We start from the raw sequence: 16287 nt of genomic DNA, 5'->3' as shown, positions 1-16287 counted from the left end.
TCCAACACGCACAGAAGTACAGAAGCCTTGACTATAAGAAAACTCAGCAGTACAGGAAGGGATGTTTTGAGACAGAACTACAACAAGACAGGATGTGGCTGCTGTACCCACATCCTACTGCCATCAGGACAGGCTCCCAGCTATTGAGAAGAAAGGAGAAATTTACTCACTCACCTTTCTCACTGGATCACGCAGGTAGCAGTCAATGATTTTGTCGTAGCGAAGCTCTCGTTCGTACATGAACTCACAAATCTGATAGCTAAAATGAGAAATCAGGTTTCACTGGCTCTGCTGTTCTTAGATCATCTTGCTTTTCCATAACATAGTCAGCTCCAAGCGAGGCTAATGCACAATACTAATTTGAAGAAATACACTGAATATGACTCAGTAATGTGTTATGACACCTTCTTAGTTTCAGCTTTTACTAAACACCTTTAATATTTTGAGTCAGGAAGAGATGAGATGAAAACAGGTGCAACAGAAGCAAAAAGCATGAAGGTTCTGCTAAGTAGCTTCATGCCATGGGTCCTTTCGCTCCAACAGAAATAGCAGAGCTGGTGTCTTGGGCTCCCACAAGCAAGGAGAAATAAAATGGATATTCAGTGATCCCACTGATTGTGGTTCTGATTCTCAAGTGCTAGCAATGTGTTTCTGAGTCCTATCAGGACTGAAAAATATGATGTAGTCACTCTACTTGGACACACAAGAGAACAGGTAAGGCACATCCTACCATTATCTACCCCTCTGGTGCTTCATAGTATGGTGAATTAACTCACATAACATCCAAACTGAAGGCTTGGATGAAGATGCTTTCCCTAGCTGACTCTGTTCAGGCTTAACAGACGCTTTCTGAAAGGGTGAAGCAGCTAAAGGAGATGGTGGTAATTTTCAGCCCTCCCAGACACTGAGTTTTGTCTCTCCTACTCAATTCTATAACAAGTACCATGGGGGTGGCTCCAGACCCTTGCATGCTTTTAAAATCCACCTGTGGGCCTCACCCCGGCAAGTCACCTCCATCTGTCAGTGGTAGAGTATTCAAACAGACAACTATACGTCTGAGCACAATCTGGGCTCCAGGATAGGAAGTGCCAAAATGTATCAAGCCCCAGAGTTTCATGCTGAAAGGTTCTCACAGGTCTAACAGAAAGCACTGGTAAGATATGATGGAGTAAGCACACCCAGTGAGATCACAAGAGAGACAGGGACAGATAAACGTGAACATATTAAATGAAGCATATGTGGATGCATAGGGAAAACAATCCTAAACAAAGCTGTGAAGGAGAAACAAGACGTGGAAGAAAAAAAGGCTACGGAGGAGTTTTAGAGATAGTATTTATATACTGTACCCAGCAACTTACAATTCAGCTTTTTCTGCCATTTGGATAAGACGGCTCTCTTCAAACTGCACTATCCCTCCTGCCTGCAGCAGTTCTAACAGGACCTGCAGACAGGAAGAGCAGTTATTTGTATTGCAGCTGAACTGAACAGCCAGTGCCATTCAAAAGTACATTGCTCCTGTTCCACTAAACTTTGTATTAGCACTCAGCTTGTTTTAAAATGTATTTGTAACTGATTGTCCCATTAGCTATGAAGGTTATGCATTTACATAAAACTGTTCTGTCTCTGATCTTACTGCTGTCAAACCTCTCTTGAAGAGGATGCTGGGGAAGAATCCTCTATCAATCCTGCTCTGTACAGGATATACTAGCTAACTGCTTTGGCACACAACCTTCACTATGACCATCAGCCAGCATCCATGCGCACCAAGGCCAAACTCTGCTCTACAGCCTGGACATAACGCAGGGCTTACAGAAATGTTGCCTTGAGGGCATTCATTACCTGCTGCCTCTCTGAATGCCGGGAGTCATCATCCGGACTGCAAAGAAATTCAAGGACCTGTGTGAAGATGTAGAAGTTAGCAAGAATTAGGTCTAGTTGCCATAGATGTTAGCCTGTGAATTTTTTCTGTAGCACAAGAAAACTAACAAACACATGCCCTAAACTCCAGAATGGTTTTGGGTGCACTCAAAGGAAGCAGCTAGCCAAACCATGCAGGCAATCTGCTCATCATTAAGATGCACAAGTGTCCAGCAGCCTTCAGTACAAGCAGACTGTGAGCACCAACACTGGCAACAGCAAATCAGAACAGAATGGTACAATTTGAATTTACAAGTACTCATCTATGAGGTACTCTCTCTTCTTGATCCTATAACTAAGGACACTTAAGACTGCTGAAGGACATCACAGGAGGGAAAATCATGACCCTGCACCTGGATCTAGGGCCAGCCTTCGGTAATTCAGGGAATATAAAAAACTCAGGTGACCACATGGTTCTTTTCTGGACTATACACAAAACAGCAGCAACCACTACTCCAACCCTTCTGACTTCTCTCCTGGACTGTGCCATCTCTCCCAAAATCCAGGAAAATCACATAATTAATGCAATTAAAATGTATCAATACCCAAATCTATACAAACTTCATAAACCTTTTTGTCAGGTCTTAAATTATGACAAAGGGGCCTTGAGTTACACCAGGGGAGGTTTGGATTAGATTTCAGGAAGAATGTTTTCATGGAAAGAGTGGCATTGGAACAGGCTGCCCAGAGAAGTGGCAGAGTCACCACCCCTGGAGGCACTTAAGAGACACGTGGTTGTTGTGCTCAGGGATGTGGTTTAGTGGTGGAATTGGTAGCGTTCGATGACAGTTGACTCAATGATCTCATGGGCCTTTTCTAACCTAAATGATTCTGTTTTCTAAACTATTGCTTATCAGTGCTCACATATCTGTATGCATCTGAAGCAAAACTACTGTAGCCATTAAAACCTCCTTCTCAGTCCAAACAATTTCTAACATAAACTTAATCTGTGCAAGCCTCAGGCATACATTGATGCCTTTCAGCCTGTTCCAAATAGCAGAGAAGGATGGTGGCCAAAGAAAGCTAGAAATTGCCAGATAAAAACATACACAACAGCTCTATAAGTTCAGGAGTGTCATTTTAGTTGACACTCTTTATTTCCTTACACTGATAATCTTCCTATGTGGAACTAGTGACAACAGTCATAAAACAATCGCTGGGGCTTAATACAAATAGATTAGTTCCTGTCCATGCAGGGATTGTTTTTTGACATGCTACTGACCACAGAAATCTGCCACCCCATGGAGAAGAGCAGAGGTGCTGCTACACTAATTCCATCTCCTATAACCTGACCTATTTCACACTCAGTTCCAGCAGCAGGCTGGAATACACACCTCACTGTGCTTCAGTGGTCTCTACTACTCTGTTTCTTTGAAACTACAAAGTGCCAGCAGGAAGCTACCTGTTTTGTAATGCCCCAGGATTGCCTCACTCTGCAGCACCAGGCACACTTTCTGTGGGATTGAATCCTCTTGAGAATTTTTTCTGCTATCACTTACCTGATCAAAAAGCGTTCTGTTCACAAACAGTGTGTTGTTGGGCTTGGCCAGCTGACGGGCAAGGAAAGTAAAGAGACAGCCAACTTGTGATGGGGTGAAGTCAGAATTCTCTACCATGACCTAAGAATAATTAAGGAGTAAAGAGAGAAACAGAAATGTGATTGAATCTGCAGTTGCCTATAGGAAACTAATTACAACCCTGCAACAAGAAAGCACAGCCATCCTACTTCTCCTCCTGCCTGAGATACCTACAGAGTCCTGCTGCTAGTCCGGATTAGAGCTCAACAAGCAATCTACCTTCCACAGCATCCAAGTGCACGTGGCCTGAAGATACAGGTAGTGTCCTTGCTAAAACATCTCTTCCCCAATGCTGAAGAGGCTCAGCCTCTTTGCCCAGCACTGAAGGGAAGAATTCTTGCATGCCCCCAAATTTTGGGGTGTGAAGGTGCTCCAAACAGCATCGAGGAAACTCACATCTACCTCTATTTCTGCAGTCTGTGCTAATCACTGGATGTGTGACTGAGAAACGTCACACAAAGAAAAAAGACAAAACAAATAATTATAGGAGAAAAAAATGGATTTGACTTTAAGCCTCCGGCATTTACCACTTCAGTTGTGGTACACAGAAGAACGGATCAAATGACTCAATGACAAGTGTGGGCTTGGAGAAAACTGTCTTTTCTCACATTGAATTGTTAGTCAATGTTTTGAGAAACTTGTGGCTGTGCTAACTCAGCTTGAAACTACAGAAAGCCTGGGTATCAACAGCTGCCACAAAAAGAGTATGAAACCAGCAGAGTGCTCCTCGCCTGTCTGGCATATGGAAAGGCATGACACTTGGTACTTCTCACCTGCAAAAGAAAAAGCCCCTAAAACACCAAGGGAAGATGAAATGCCTCTGTTTGGAGAGTCCCCTCTCTACGAGCAGGGCATTTAGCTGGAATTAAATCCATCACCTGAACCACTCTGTCACTAACATCTGCAAGGTGCTCTAACAAAGCCTACAGACAGCATTTCACACTTCATAACCTCATTCAGTGTATGCCTGGGAGGTGCAGCTGCTTTCTCCAAGTGACTCAGAGTTCCAGATCCCACGAGATGCTAATGGTTACCTTACACAGATGGAGGCAGACAGTTTAGATACGTTAAGGAATTCAGTCCAGCTCTGTTTGAAACGCTACCACTTCTTTTTAATTTTAATTTTCTGCTTTAAAAAAAAAAGTCTACTTTATATAGAAGCTTGGTACGAATGACATTAGCTAATGGCACTAAAAAATATGGTTGACTAGAAAAAAAAAAAAACAGGATTATTTTATTTGTTTTGGATTTGTTTTTCACAGGCTGGTTCCTCACCAGTCCTTGGGAAGGTGAAACCACCAGAGCTCTGATACGGAAACCTCACCAAAGCTGCAGGCCAAACACCTGGGTATTTTGAAAGATGACATTTGACAAAATTTACATCTGCTATATCTGTGTTATCCAAATGATTCCTAGGTGCTTTCATTGCCAATGACAAATCTTTTACATCAAAAAACCTAAGATTTTTCAAGTCTTTATTCAGAAGGAGAGCAGATTCCAGACAAAGGGAGACAGAGTTCTTGTAACACCACAGTGTTTGTCTGCAGGTGCACCTCATCCTGCAGCACTTCCCATCAACTGCCCTCCTTTGCCTCCCAAGAAGCAGTGCTGGGCTCTGTTGCAGGAGGACAAAACCCATTTGTGATGAGCCCAGCAGCACAGAGTACTTACAGACAGTTTCTCAAAGCCTGCATCGTGCTGCAGAAACACATCCCACAGTAAGTCCAGAAGACAGCTGCAGTGTGCCACCTCCTGCTGACAGCAGCTACCAACACTAGCTGGGCTAACCCAGCACAGAGCTAACATCCCTATGGCAGCACCCAATTCAGCAGGGCTCACTGAAGGTCCCCCACAGAGGCATTTCTCAGGTCACCCCATGCAGCTCTGTCACTGAATTCACTCATTGCTGCCCTTGCTTTCATCTATCAATGATGACAGCGACAGGGAAACACTGCTTATGATATGTTTATACATAAACAGCTTCCAAGTGGAATTACTCATTATTAATGCTGACAGCTCTGAAGGGGAAACCAAATGGCATTTGGCAGCAATAGCTTTTAATGAGAACATTGTTAAGGAACACAGTCTGCAGATGACAAGTGATTTCTACAGCACCAGCCTGATAACTCTGACATTCCCCTTCTCTCCCATCTCCTAAAGATAGGCCTGTCATTCTGAACACGTTACATCCCAAACACAGCACGCGCAGACAAGGGAGCAGGGTTTTATCAGAAGAGCAGTGGCATCCTGCCAAGCACAAGGTTCCTGGGACAGCTTTTCTGCTCAGATAGAAGAAGGGAGTGGAATCAAATGAGAAGCAGATATAAATTAACTCAGCAGTGCAGAAAGAAGGATCCTAACAACAAAACACAGCCCAGGTGTAATCAGAGATAGGATGGATCTCTCTGTCACATTTAATGTCATGCAGCTTCACCCTTGTATGTATCAGAATACAACCAACAAGCCTTGGCCACGGTGAATCCATGCCCACTTCCTCAGTGTCACCCAGTGTGGGACTGGAAAGCCCTCATCTACGTTACAAGCTTTACTGCAGAGTTAAATATAATCAGTCATGTATAAGCACAGGTTAATTTTTAGGCACACTCACTTTCAGAAGTATGTCCACAATGCGTTGTTGATATTCCACAGCTTGCTTGTCATTCTTAAAGTCTTCAAAAGTCTGCATGAGGTGAAAAACACTGACATCATCTTAGGAATGCTGTCCACTGGTAGCCCCAGAAATGAGGCAGCAGCCACACTGCAATGCTGACAATGCTTTTAAGCCCACTACGTGCATATTACCTAAGCAGCAGGTTCCAAGACACAATTTGCTTTTTTGTAACTACTACAACAGTTCTTACACACTTCATCAAATTAACAGGCCCAAATAGAGAGAAGAAATTCAAGAAACTTAGAAAGAAAGCCAAACCTTTAAAACTGGAGAAAGATGACAGTACTACAATGGAATTTAGAAATACATTACTCTTGTTTATCTATGCTTAAGATGGCCTCTGCTTCCAGAGTGCTCACTATACAACATCAGATGTTCATCAACTTATACTTAAGGACATAAAGGACTATTATGATCTCTTCTGATACCTTACAGAACACACATCAAAACTGTTTCTGCATCAAGCCAGTAGCTACTGGTTTAGCTAAAAGATAAACTTCTGTTTAACAGAATCTTGCAGATCATGCAACCACAACACAGATAACAAAAAGAATGAGTGCTGCACTGTTCTCCTGGAAGAAATCAGTGGTCTCTTACCAAAGCAAGAACATTAAGGAATTCCCGAGTGTCAAAATGCAGTAAGGTACGAATGTGAGGGTAGACCTCCTCATCCACAGATCCCTCTGTTGAGTGCAACCGGATGAGAAACTCAAAGATCTGCAATGAAGATTCACACAGAGCAGGTTTCCTATGGATTTCAGATAGGTGATATTGCAAAGCACATTGAAAAGCAGCATCACCACTTGCTTTGCACTTCAGCTTTAAAATACATTAGCAGTCCATCATGTGCTTTTCCTGACGCTTGTTAGGAGGAGAAGAAAGCCCTTCCTTAGGCTCACCACCCGACTTACTAACCAACATCTAAAAATTAAGGCTCATTCTTGCAGACTGAATTGTCTGAAGTCAGATTAACTGCCTGCTCATGGTGGCAGCTCTCCTCAGCAGCTGTGCAACTGCTCCTTAAGCAGGGCACAGCTCCCCTCATCAGCAGTTCCTTTGGGAAGAGCCAACCAGTGTGCCACCTCACTTTGAGGGGCTGCAAAAACTGACACAAGTGTTATCCAACTCCTTTGCTGACTTCCTAACTCAGAAAGTTGAGTATGCCTTTCAAAAATGAAAGTAACTGCCTTTATCTAGCTACTGATAGAGGTGTCCAGTCCTTTCTAAGGCAACAAAGAGCAACAGCTCCAGCTGTCCCAGTCCTGTGCTGGTCAAAGCTCCTAACAGATCTGCCTGCCAGCAGAAAGGCTGCAGAGTGGCCAGCATCTGTCATCATCTGTTAAGGTACACACCAGGATCCCACAGGGAACTGACAGGCAATATGCTTTCCTAGGACAGTAAAAATGCCACCCCCCAGGAAATGTCTCATTTTCTCATTCATTCCTGTTCTGAGTTAACTTTCTTGTTAGCATGGAGACAGGGAAGCCAGGAGGGATTAGCAGCTTGACTTTGAGAACTACAGCCTTCCCTGTATAACTTGGCCTCCTTGAACCTGGTACCTTCCTGCCAGCTAGGAACTAGTAAGAAAACTATCTAATAAAAATAATGTAGCTCAAGTGCAGGATTTAAGAATTGAGACAGAAGATGTTACTTAAGACTCTTAGGAACATTATCAGAGATTATAACAAGGAGACACTGATGGCTCCTCCCCAGCATTACTGCTGCTGGTTATGATTCTGCTTCTCAGACCTCGAGCCACAGTCGTTGCTGTGCCAGGTCTAGAGAGTATGCAGGAGACAACTAGATAAGGCCATGGGAGAGGGTAACATCCCAGTGCTTGACTGACAAAAGGAAGCAGCCTGGTTGGCATACTGTGAAGAAAGGGTTTGCAATAACCCAGAGCTACTACAGCTATACAGCTATAAGCCCTAATTTAGCAACAAAAGCATCTACCTTTTCTGCTGTGCTGAAGAAAGGAAGTGCCAAAAAGAAAGCACTACCTCTTCTTAAAGCCCTGAAATTACAATGAAATTCTACATGCCAAAAAGAAAACTATTTTACTAGTAAAATTAACCAGGAATTAAGGAAAGATATTTTTATGAGCACAAAATGGTGATCAAAAGCATCTTCCACCTCAATAAACTCTTGGGGATCCAAAGGAGTTAAGCTTTGCCTTGGGCCAAGATTCAGGCACAGCTTAACTAGAAATAAATAGCTGGCTTGAAGGCTCTGATGGAAATAAGGAAAGGAGATTTACTTGGCAGTCACCACGCCATCTTTCACAGCATGCAACCTGCACATCTTGTCATACTTTTCGTACAAATTAACTGTGATTCCAGCTAGGTACACTCTGTGACAAAACCATTGTCAGACACCAGATTAATAATTGCTTTCAATCAGAAACTCATAAATAAGACACATGCTTTCTCTTCTAAATTCTCATGTGATAGAGTGCCCTTCCAGAAGGTTACTCACCTGATTTTTAACCAGAGGTACCAGATCTTCAGGAATATCACCCAATGGATATGCACGGCCTGCCAAGCAGCAGCTATAGGAAACAAAGGGAAAGGTTTGTGTGGGTTGTTTGCTTTTAAATCAACTCTTAACATTAAATAGACTGAAGAAAACACTTTATTTTCTGATATCGTTTTCAAGATGCTCTTAAATTTATTTTGTGTATCAGGAGAGCAAGTATTGCAGACAGGATGGCTGCAAATACACAAGATTTGCACACATGGATTTGTATCCAAAGTCTGTCATAGCACAGCAGGAACACAACAGTGATATCTCAGGATTTCCCACTAAAAAAAAGTAATCTCTCTTACATTTTAGGATGCAGCAATAATACAGAATCAAAAGTTCATGAACTCGAATAGATTCCAGAAAAGGGAACCCATTAATCACTACTGGGCCATTTCAGAATGACCTCCAGCAAATCACAAGCAATACAGTAAGCACAGCTATCCCAAAGGGCTCAAATAAGGCTTCTCAGGCTACTGACTCCTTGCTCAAGGAGCACTGTCACACACACAGGATGAAGGAGAAACCAAAAGACAAAGTCACAGTCATGGCTTACCAGCTCCAAGTATTCAACTTCGCCCCACCTATCCCCTCATATGATAGGACCCAAGTGGATGGCATGGAGATGCATCAGAGGAGGGTAAGGCTGGGGATTAGGAAAAGGTTCTGCACCTGAAGGTGATGGATGTGGCACAGGTTTCCCAGGGCAGTACACATAGCCCTGAGCTGATGGAGTTCAAGAAGCATTTGGATACCACTTTCAGACACAGGGCTTGGATTTTGGCTCCTGCCTGGAGCCAGGGATTGGACTTAATGACCCCTGTGGGTCTCAGCCAACTTGGGATATTCCATGGTTCCGTGATGTGCCACAAGCCATAGTGACTAAGGCAGCCATAACAAGTAGTCATTGATATTTTACATAATCCCTCAGACTCTGAAACACAACACAGCATAAGATTTTGCAACTATAACTAGTTAAAATCTGGTACCACTAGGCAACAGCACACATTCTTTCTAAATGGCCTTACCTTATATACACGAGCAGCTTGTTGCCCATTATCACCTGCTCATCTACAAAACAAAAATCATTTGTCTCCTTTACTTCAGAAGACAAGATACAGAGATGCAACTGTTTTTTTCCCAATTATTAGCAAAACACCTCATTTGACATGCACACAATTTTACACACTGTAAGTAGAGGCAGCTTTACAGACACTAAACAGTACAAGACAACCTTCCTCTTCTCAAAGACCCTAAGGGGGAGCATATGCAAGTGACCAGTAATGTCTGAAACATCCAACACCAGATTTAGAAACTCTTTTAGAGGCAATAACACTGTACCTGTGAGAGACTTCCCAGCATTCAGGGGAGGAGCAATGACTTTGAACAGCTTCTGTTCAAAAGACAAAAACAAGAGCAGTGTTCAAGTAGCTGGAAAGGCTCAGAGCAAAGATTCCACTTGATTCTGAAGCAGAGATCACTGGAACACTTTCCCCAGAAAACCTTTTCTGGGTTTTCTCGCCATGTCTTCTAATTAACAAGAACAGAGGTACACAGACATGGCAAAAGGTGTTTATCCTAACTGATGTTATGACAAAAACACCCTTGAGCCAATCAGATCTAACCCTCAACAAAAGGCCACATTTAAAAAAAAAAAAAACAAAAAAAACCAACTTCAGTGGTCTCAGAAGTAACATTCAAATCATAACAGACCAGGACATTTGCTGTTCCTCAGCTGTCTGCCACCAGATCTCCTTATTTCACCATGGTATTCTCTTCTGCCTTTTTTTTTTTTAAACTACAAATTCCTCATTCTATCTTTGCAGAGCATTGCTACCTCAGATACACTGTCAATGAAAAACGTGTGTACTAAAGCACTGTAATTACAAATCACTTTTTAAGTGCATTTACTCAAATAACTGCATATATCACATACGATTTCTCCCTCTGAATGAAAAAGAACAGAACATATATATTGAATGAGAAGATTATGTATTAGCCTAAAATGCCATTTCTCACAAGGACTGCATGCTCAGCAAACAAACAAATGGCTCCAATGAGCATCTCTCCTACCTCCATGGGACTGATGAAGTCATTCATTCCACTGTTGTAGACATAGATCATGGCATCATAGAGATGGTTTTCCCAGCACAGAAGGACCACCTGCAAGGACACAGAGCAGAGTCCTGTTACAAATTAGTGGCCAAAAGGCACCGTTGGTTTGGACTACATAATTTTTGTCTGTTGAAAGGTGACTCCCTGCCTTCCACAAGCTATGCTGTACTGAAAAGAAGTCTGCATCAGTGGTGAGGGGATGCTGTCACTTATTCAGAGGAACTCAGAGCAGTGTTCAGTTGGGAAGACACACCTGTTGTATGTCCAGGCTGGTGATATCCATATGCACAATGCAGGCTTCCATATTTTCCAATCTGTTCTTGTCTTGGAAGTGAAGGAGCAAGTCTTTCATCACTTGAGCTGTGATTCCCAACAGCTTATCACTTAAGATATATGGCTCCAAGCACTCCAGAAAGATTCCTTTGGCTACAGAATTCTCACTCATCTTATCGTAGATCTGGTTAAATAATAGATCTCTAGGAGGAAAGATGTGTTCAGTTATCAGATAAGATTATTAAAATATTCCTATTTATCTACTATTTGAGAACTCTAAATTAAATACTATTTCTTCAGCTCAGCAGCTAAATGCCCCATTCACCTCCCATGCAGATGTGAGTCGGGGGCAGCTACACAGAACAAATTAAGCCACGTGTGTTGTAACAAAAAAGCTGCTGTTGGAGGAAGAATGATGACAACACCAAAATTTAACAATCTTTGACAGAGGGAGAAAGTTTTGGTAAGTGTGGGGGAAAATTTGAGCCAAATTTTTCTTCCTCGGTCAGCAGAAACTTCAGAGGAATGTTTGGGTACTGAATACACTAACCTCAGCATCAACCTTCAAACCTTCCTCTAATGCTCTACATCATGTCATAAAATGACTCCTCTGAACAATGTGATACTATAGGAGACAGCACTCAGGACTGCATGGGGTGGTGGTCTGTCATGGGACACAGATTTATAAACTCAGACTTACGTGCGCTGGAGCAAAAGGCAGTAATCAACTATGACAGGCACCACATCCTGGGGAAGGAATAAAAAAAGCCGTGGTGACTGGCAGAGATCTTGCCAAACAGAACATCCTGCACAGCACAAAATGAAGCCTGGCCAATACAGTGGCGCAGTCACAGCTTTTCCACCAACCAGAGTTTGCTGGCAAACACAGCCACAGATGGACTTGCCACTTTCCCACTGATCACACAAGAATTTCCCAACAGGTCGTGACTGTTACACTTGCAACTTCTGCAGCAATGCAGTATCAACAAGGGTTGGCAGTGATAGGACAAGAGGGAATGGTTTTAAACTGAGACAGGGGAGGTTTAGGTTGGATATTAGGAGGAAAGTTTTTCAGCCAGAGGGTGGTGAGGCACTGGAACAGGTTGCCCAAGGAAGCTGTGGATGCCCCATCCCTGCAGGCATTCAAGGCCAGGCTGGATGTGGCTCTGGGCAGCCTGGGCTGCTGGTTGGGGACCCTGCAGATAGCAGGGGGTTGGAACCAGATGAGCATTGTGGTCCTTTTCAACCCAGGCCATTCTGTGATTCTGTGACAATTCTGATTAAGAGTTTCCATATATCTATTCAAGAGAGTCCTCTGGAGCAACATACCTGAAAGTGCTGCTCCATAACCTGGATTTTTCCTTGGTCAGGGCATTTCTTCAAAGTCCGATCAGCATAATGGAGAAGGATCTCAACCATCTGGATTACAAGAAACAAGAAAATTCATTCCCATCCTACGCTAGAGGCTGGCCTGGTAGCACATTTAATAGCCTGACTAGGGGGCTGGCAGCATGGCAAACCCTGTTGTTCCAGTTTGGGCATAAACTACAACGGGCAGAAAGGAAAAAAGGAAGAGGCTACAACTGGTACTCCCAACAAGGCTGCTCAGACAACTGCAGGAGATGGAACAGGAGTGGCCCAAGGGGGTTCTGAAGGTCTACAGTAACTGCACTGCCAGGCTGCCAGCACACTTTGAGGCAGATGACTGAAGTGCAACTGAAGCACAAACTGAAGCACAGAACTCACAGCAGCCATGTCTTCACCCAAAGCTTAAGTTACAGTATCTTAAATAACAGGGCTTATTTATCTGAAAACACAACGTGAAGAATAAAGTAAAGATGAATAATTATGGCAATAATTATGCATTTTAAACACCCTTTCCAGAAACACAATCTTGTGACAATGAAACATAATCAGTTAAAAATTTATTCCATGTACACATGATCAAAATTCCCAACCAGGGAGTCAGAAAGTTGCATACTGATGAATGCTCAACAACTAAACAGCAGGAAACTCTGCAATTACCTCCAAAAAGGGTTTCTGTCCCCTGTGAAGGGAACAGAGACTGGATTTTGAGACCTCAAGGCCAAGATAATGGTGTCACAGTCTCCTTTCCTAATGCTGCAGATTTTATCCTCACCTTTACCTCTTTTAAAATCCCGCTCACAATCATAGCAAGAAAGGCATGTGTATGCTTTCAAGAGTTAATTGAAATAACTTCTGGAGGAGAGATGCTACTCCTTCCAGGAACACAATTAACATCACATAAGTGCACGTGAAAATCTAGTTAGGAAGAGATCAGTGACTCACTCTGTCTGCAATGACTGCCTTCCGCTTGCTCGTGTCCCCAGACAAGCCTAGAAAGAATGAAGGGGTTAGGGGGGAAAAAAAAAAAAACAACAAACAGTGAGGTGCACAATAGATACCACAGCTTGAGATACAGAGGTCAGAATATCTAGATACAGAGTCCTTACTCTCTTAATTTAAAGACTGCTCCAGCATAGGAATGACAAGATCAGGTCTGAGTGCTGTCTGACAGAAGAAAACAAGTTTAACATCCAGAGAATAATTAACAGAAAACTGACACAGAATGTTTAGGAGACCAATGGCTGGAGGATGCATTGATGTGAAGGAGCACACTGTAAGGACAAACAATTCTTAAATGCCAACTCAGAAGACAACAATAATTTTCCAGTATTCAAAATAATTTGCTTAATTACATTTTGCCATGCATTAAACAAGACACACCTTTGCATACTAGCAATTCACAGCAGGAGGATCTTATCTTTAAGAGTCATCTGTCAAAACCACCAAATGTTACTTGCTGAAAATTCAGTTTGCCAAATCCCAGTCAGACCATCCAAGCAGCAGCTTCTGACACAATGAACTTGTTCCTCACAATGAGACAGGTGCTTGCAAAGCATTGGCCTTTATAGGAAACATGGTGCCAAAAGCCCAACAATACTTTCAGTCTGTTGTACAGACAGAGGAGGCCTCAATTAAAAGTATCTTGTGCAAGCAAAAGTGCTTGACAGAGCTGAGAGCATCACCCTGAAGATTACCTACAGGTCACACATGACCATCAGAAATATTTTGCTGACTGGTTATTCAACAGCTGGATCCATTTCCTTCATGAAAAGGTAATAACAGGAGTCACAACACAGATCAGCTCTGATTTTCAGTTGAAAAAAGGTGTCTCCTAAAGGTTTATGGACTCAAAAGAGGCCAAACTGATCCATATTGGTGTTGTTTCTGTCACACCCAAAGCAACACATCCTCATTTCTCTCCTTCAATTACCTCTCAACATTTTTTCCTGGAACAGTGATGCCAGCACCAGTACATGCATAGGGCTACAACTTTCCCTAGTGGTTTCAGTTGGAAATATTCAAACAAACACTTACCTACTACAGCCTTTGCTTTGCCTTCATAAAAGGACCAAGCAAGAGCCAGGGCATCAGTGAGACGCTCTTGTTTCAGAAGGTGATCAATTCTCTAAAATAATAAGTAATAATAAATCTTAGTGTTAGAGAAAAGATTATTTTCTCTTCTTCTTAAAGACCAGTAGCAGATCATGATGGTTGACAGCAAGGAGATAGGAAACATCTGAAGCTGACTATAACTGCAGTAAAGGGCAACATCTCAAATAAAATTATCTCAGATGTACATTTTCTTCTGCACACTTGAAAAGGACAAAGAAATCCACATCAATAACTCTCACCTCCACACCTTAATATCTCAGATATGCTCCATGACAACTCTTGAGTAAATCACCTACAACAAAGAGGCTTCCAGTACTATAGAAACCACGTGGTAATTTAAAATGAGTTTGACTCAGGGCATGTACATTGGGACTTTGGATTGGGATTCCGGAATTCTAAGTACATGAAATCATGGCTCAAAGCAAGATTTCCCATTGGCAGAGGTGGCAGTGAAAGGCTGGAGGGAAAACTAGAAGAGAACGATCTTGGTAACCAAAAGCAGCAACTGTACCATAGCAGAGATAAACTGTTCATACTCTGAAGGCAAAAAATGGTGAAGGTCACTGCCAAGAGTAGAAATGTGTGACTAAAAAAAGATGACTATCTGAGTTGCTTGAGATACAGCCTTGCAGTCCCTTTTACAAAATGAGTTGGTAAACTAACTTGGCACAAGCAGAATTCACTAATGAAGTTTGCTAATGACCAACATTTAACGTGGATAGAAGACCACAAGGACAAAAAGCAATAGGGTAATCCCTAAAGCCAGGCAAGAGAAGTACAATGCAATCCAATGGCACAAGTAGTCTACAACAGAAGTCAGAGTTTGGCTGTCAGCTACAAGCTACTGACATTATACAGCCAAAAACACCCCCCAAAACCAGTAAAATGCTACCCAAGGAAGTACAAGACCTAACCTACCTGTCAGAGACAGAGAAGAACAGATGCCATTGTGCATGGGCCTGCAAGAGCCTACCCAGAGTCACATGAGACAAGAAACTAAACATGGAGGATGTGTAGAGATTATGAAAAAGAAAGGAATAGGAAGGTGATGAAAACTGTGCTTAACCCTGCAAAACGAAGTCTAATGGACAATGTGCATACTCTGAATAAACATGTGAAGTGATGAACTGGAACGGAAAAAAATGCTTTTCTTCTCAATTGAAAACAACAGCGAAGCAACACCTAAAATTAACAGGATTTCAGCTGCCAGAGAAATGATAATCCAAAACAGCTTCTAGCAACAGAAACAAGGATCCAAAAAGCCAATGAAGTTTCTAGGCAGTGAAGATGTAGCTCCTGCAGTAGTTGGAGACAAAATACAGGGAACCAGATTTCCTTCCATTCCTGTACTCGATCTTGCTGATAGGAGGTTTGCATTCCAATGCCACAGAGCATGCTGACTCTGCCTAGTTAATAGCAGCTGAAACCTCACAAGGCATTGTATGACTCACTTGGGAAAACAAGGATTCCATTCAGCCTGCAAGCTCATGCAAGTAGCAGTCCCATAGCATCCTACTGTGGAAAGCAGAATACCTACAGTGCTGGCTTTGTGTAGCAATTAGGAATCCTGAACACAGCACTCAAAACATTCTTCATAAATGCTATAGCTCTGTAGTTCACTCCCTCCTAGGCTATATTTAAGCAATTCAAACCTACCAAGTTGTACAGTTTTCCTCTCAACTTACCTCTCTCCAGCTCCTCAGTGTCATGACATGAACTGACTAGAAAAGAAAA

General features: G+C 42.5%; 1 protein-coding gene across 1 annotated transcript in view; it reads right to left on the bottom strand.

Annotated features, from left to right (window-relative positions):
* LOC100550859 (vacuolar protein sorting-associated protein 8 homolog) overlaps positions 1-16287 on the bottom strand; it is a 46060-nt gene that overhangs the window by 29053 nt on the left and 720 nt on the right. Inside the window, exons 2-17 of the mRNA XM_010716712.2 lie at positions 16239-16274; positions 14476-14566; positions 13384-13430; positions 12403-12492; positions 11774-11820; positions 11054-11276; positions 10759-10848; positions 10027-10078; positions 9714-9756; positions 8641-8713; positions 6763-6882; positions 6103-6174; positions 3417-3536; positions 1840-1896; positions 1359-1441; positions 175-259 (exon numbers count right to left, since the gene is read on the bottom strand). Of these exons, the coding sequence (XP_010715014.1) occupies positions 175-259; positions 1359-1441; positions 1840-1896; positions 3417-3536; positions 6103-6174; positions 6763-6882; positions 8641-8713; positions 9714-9756; positions 10027-10078; positions 10759-10848; positions 11054-11276; positions 11774-11820; positions 12403-12492; positions 13384-13430; positions 14476-14566; positions 16239-16274 (1329 nt within the window). The remainder of the gene's footprint in view (positions 1-174; positions 260-1358; positions 1442-1839; positions 1897-3416; positions 3537-6102; positions 6175-6762; positions 6883-8640; positions 8714-9713; positions 9757-10026; positions 10079-10758; positions 10849-11053; positions 11277-11773; positions 11821-12402; positions 12493-13383; positions 13431-14475; positions 14567-16238; positions 16275-16287) is intronic.

This window comes from Meleagris gallopavo, chromosome 11, assembly GCF_000146605.3.
Source record: "Meleagris gallopavo isolate NT-WF06-2002-E0010 breed Aviagen turkey brand Nicholas breeding stock chromosome 11, Turkey_5.1, whole genome shotgun sequence".
Classification (NCBI taxonomy): Eukaryota; Metazoa; Chordata; class Aves; order Galliformes; family Phasianidae; genus Meleagris; species Meleagris gallopavo.
This window is presented reverse-complemented; position numbering and strand designations above follow the sequence as displayed.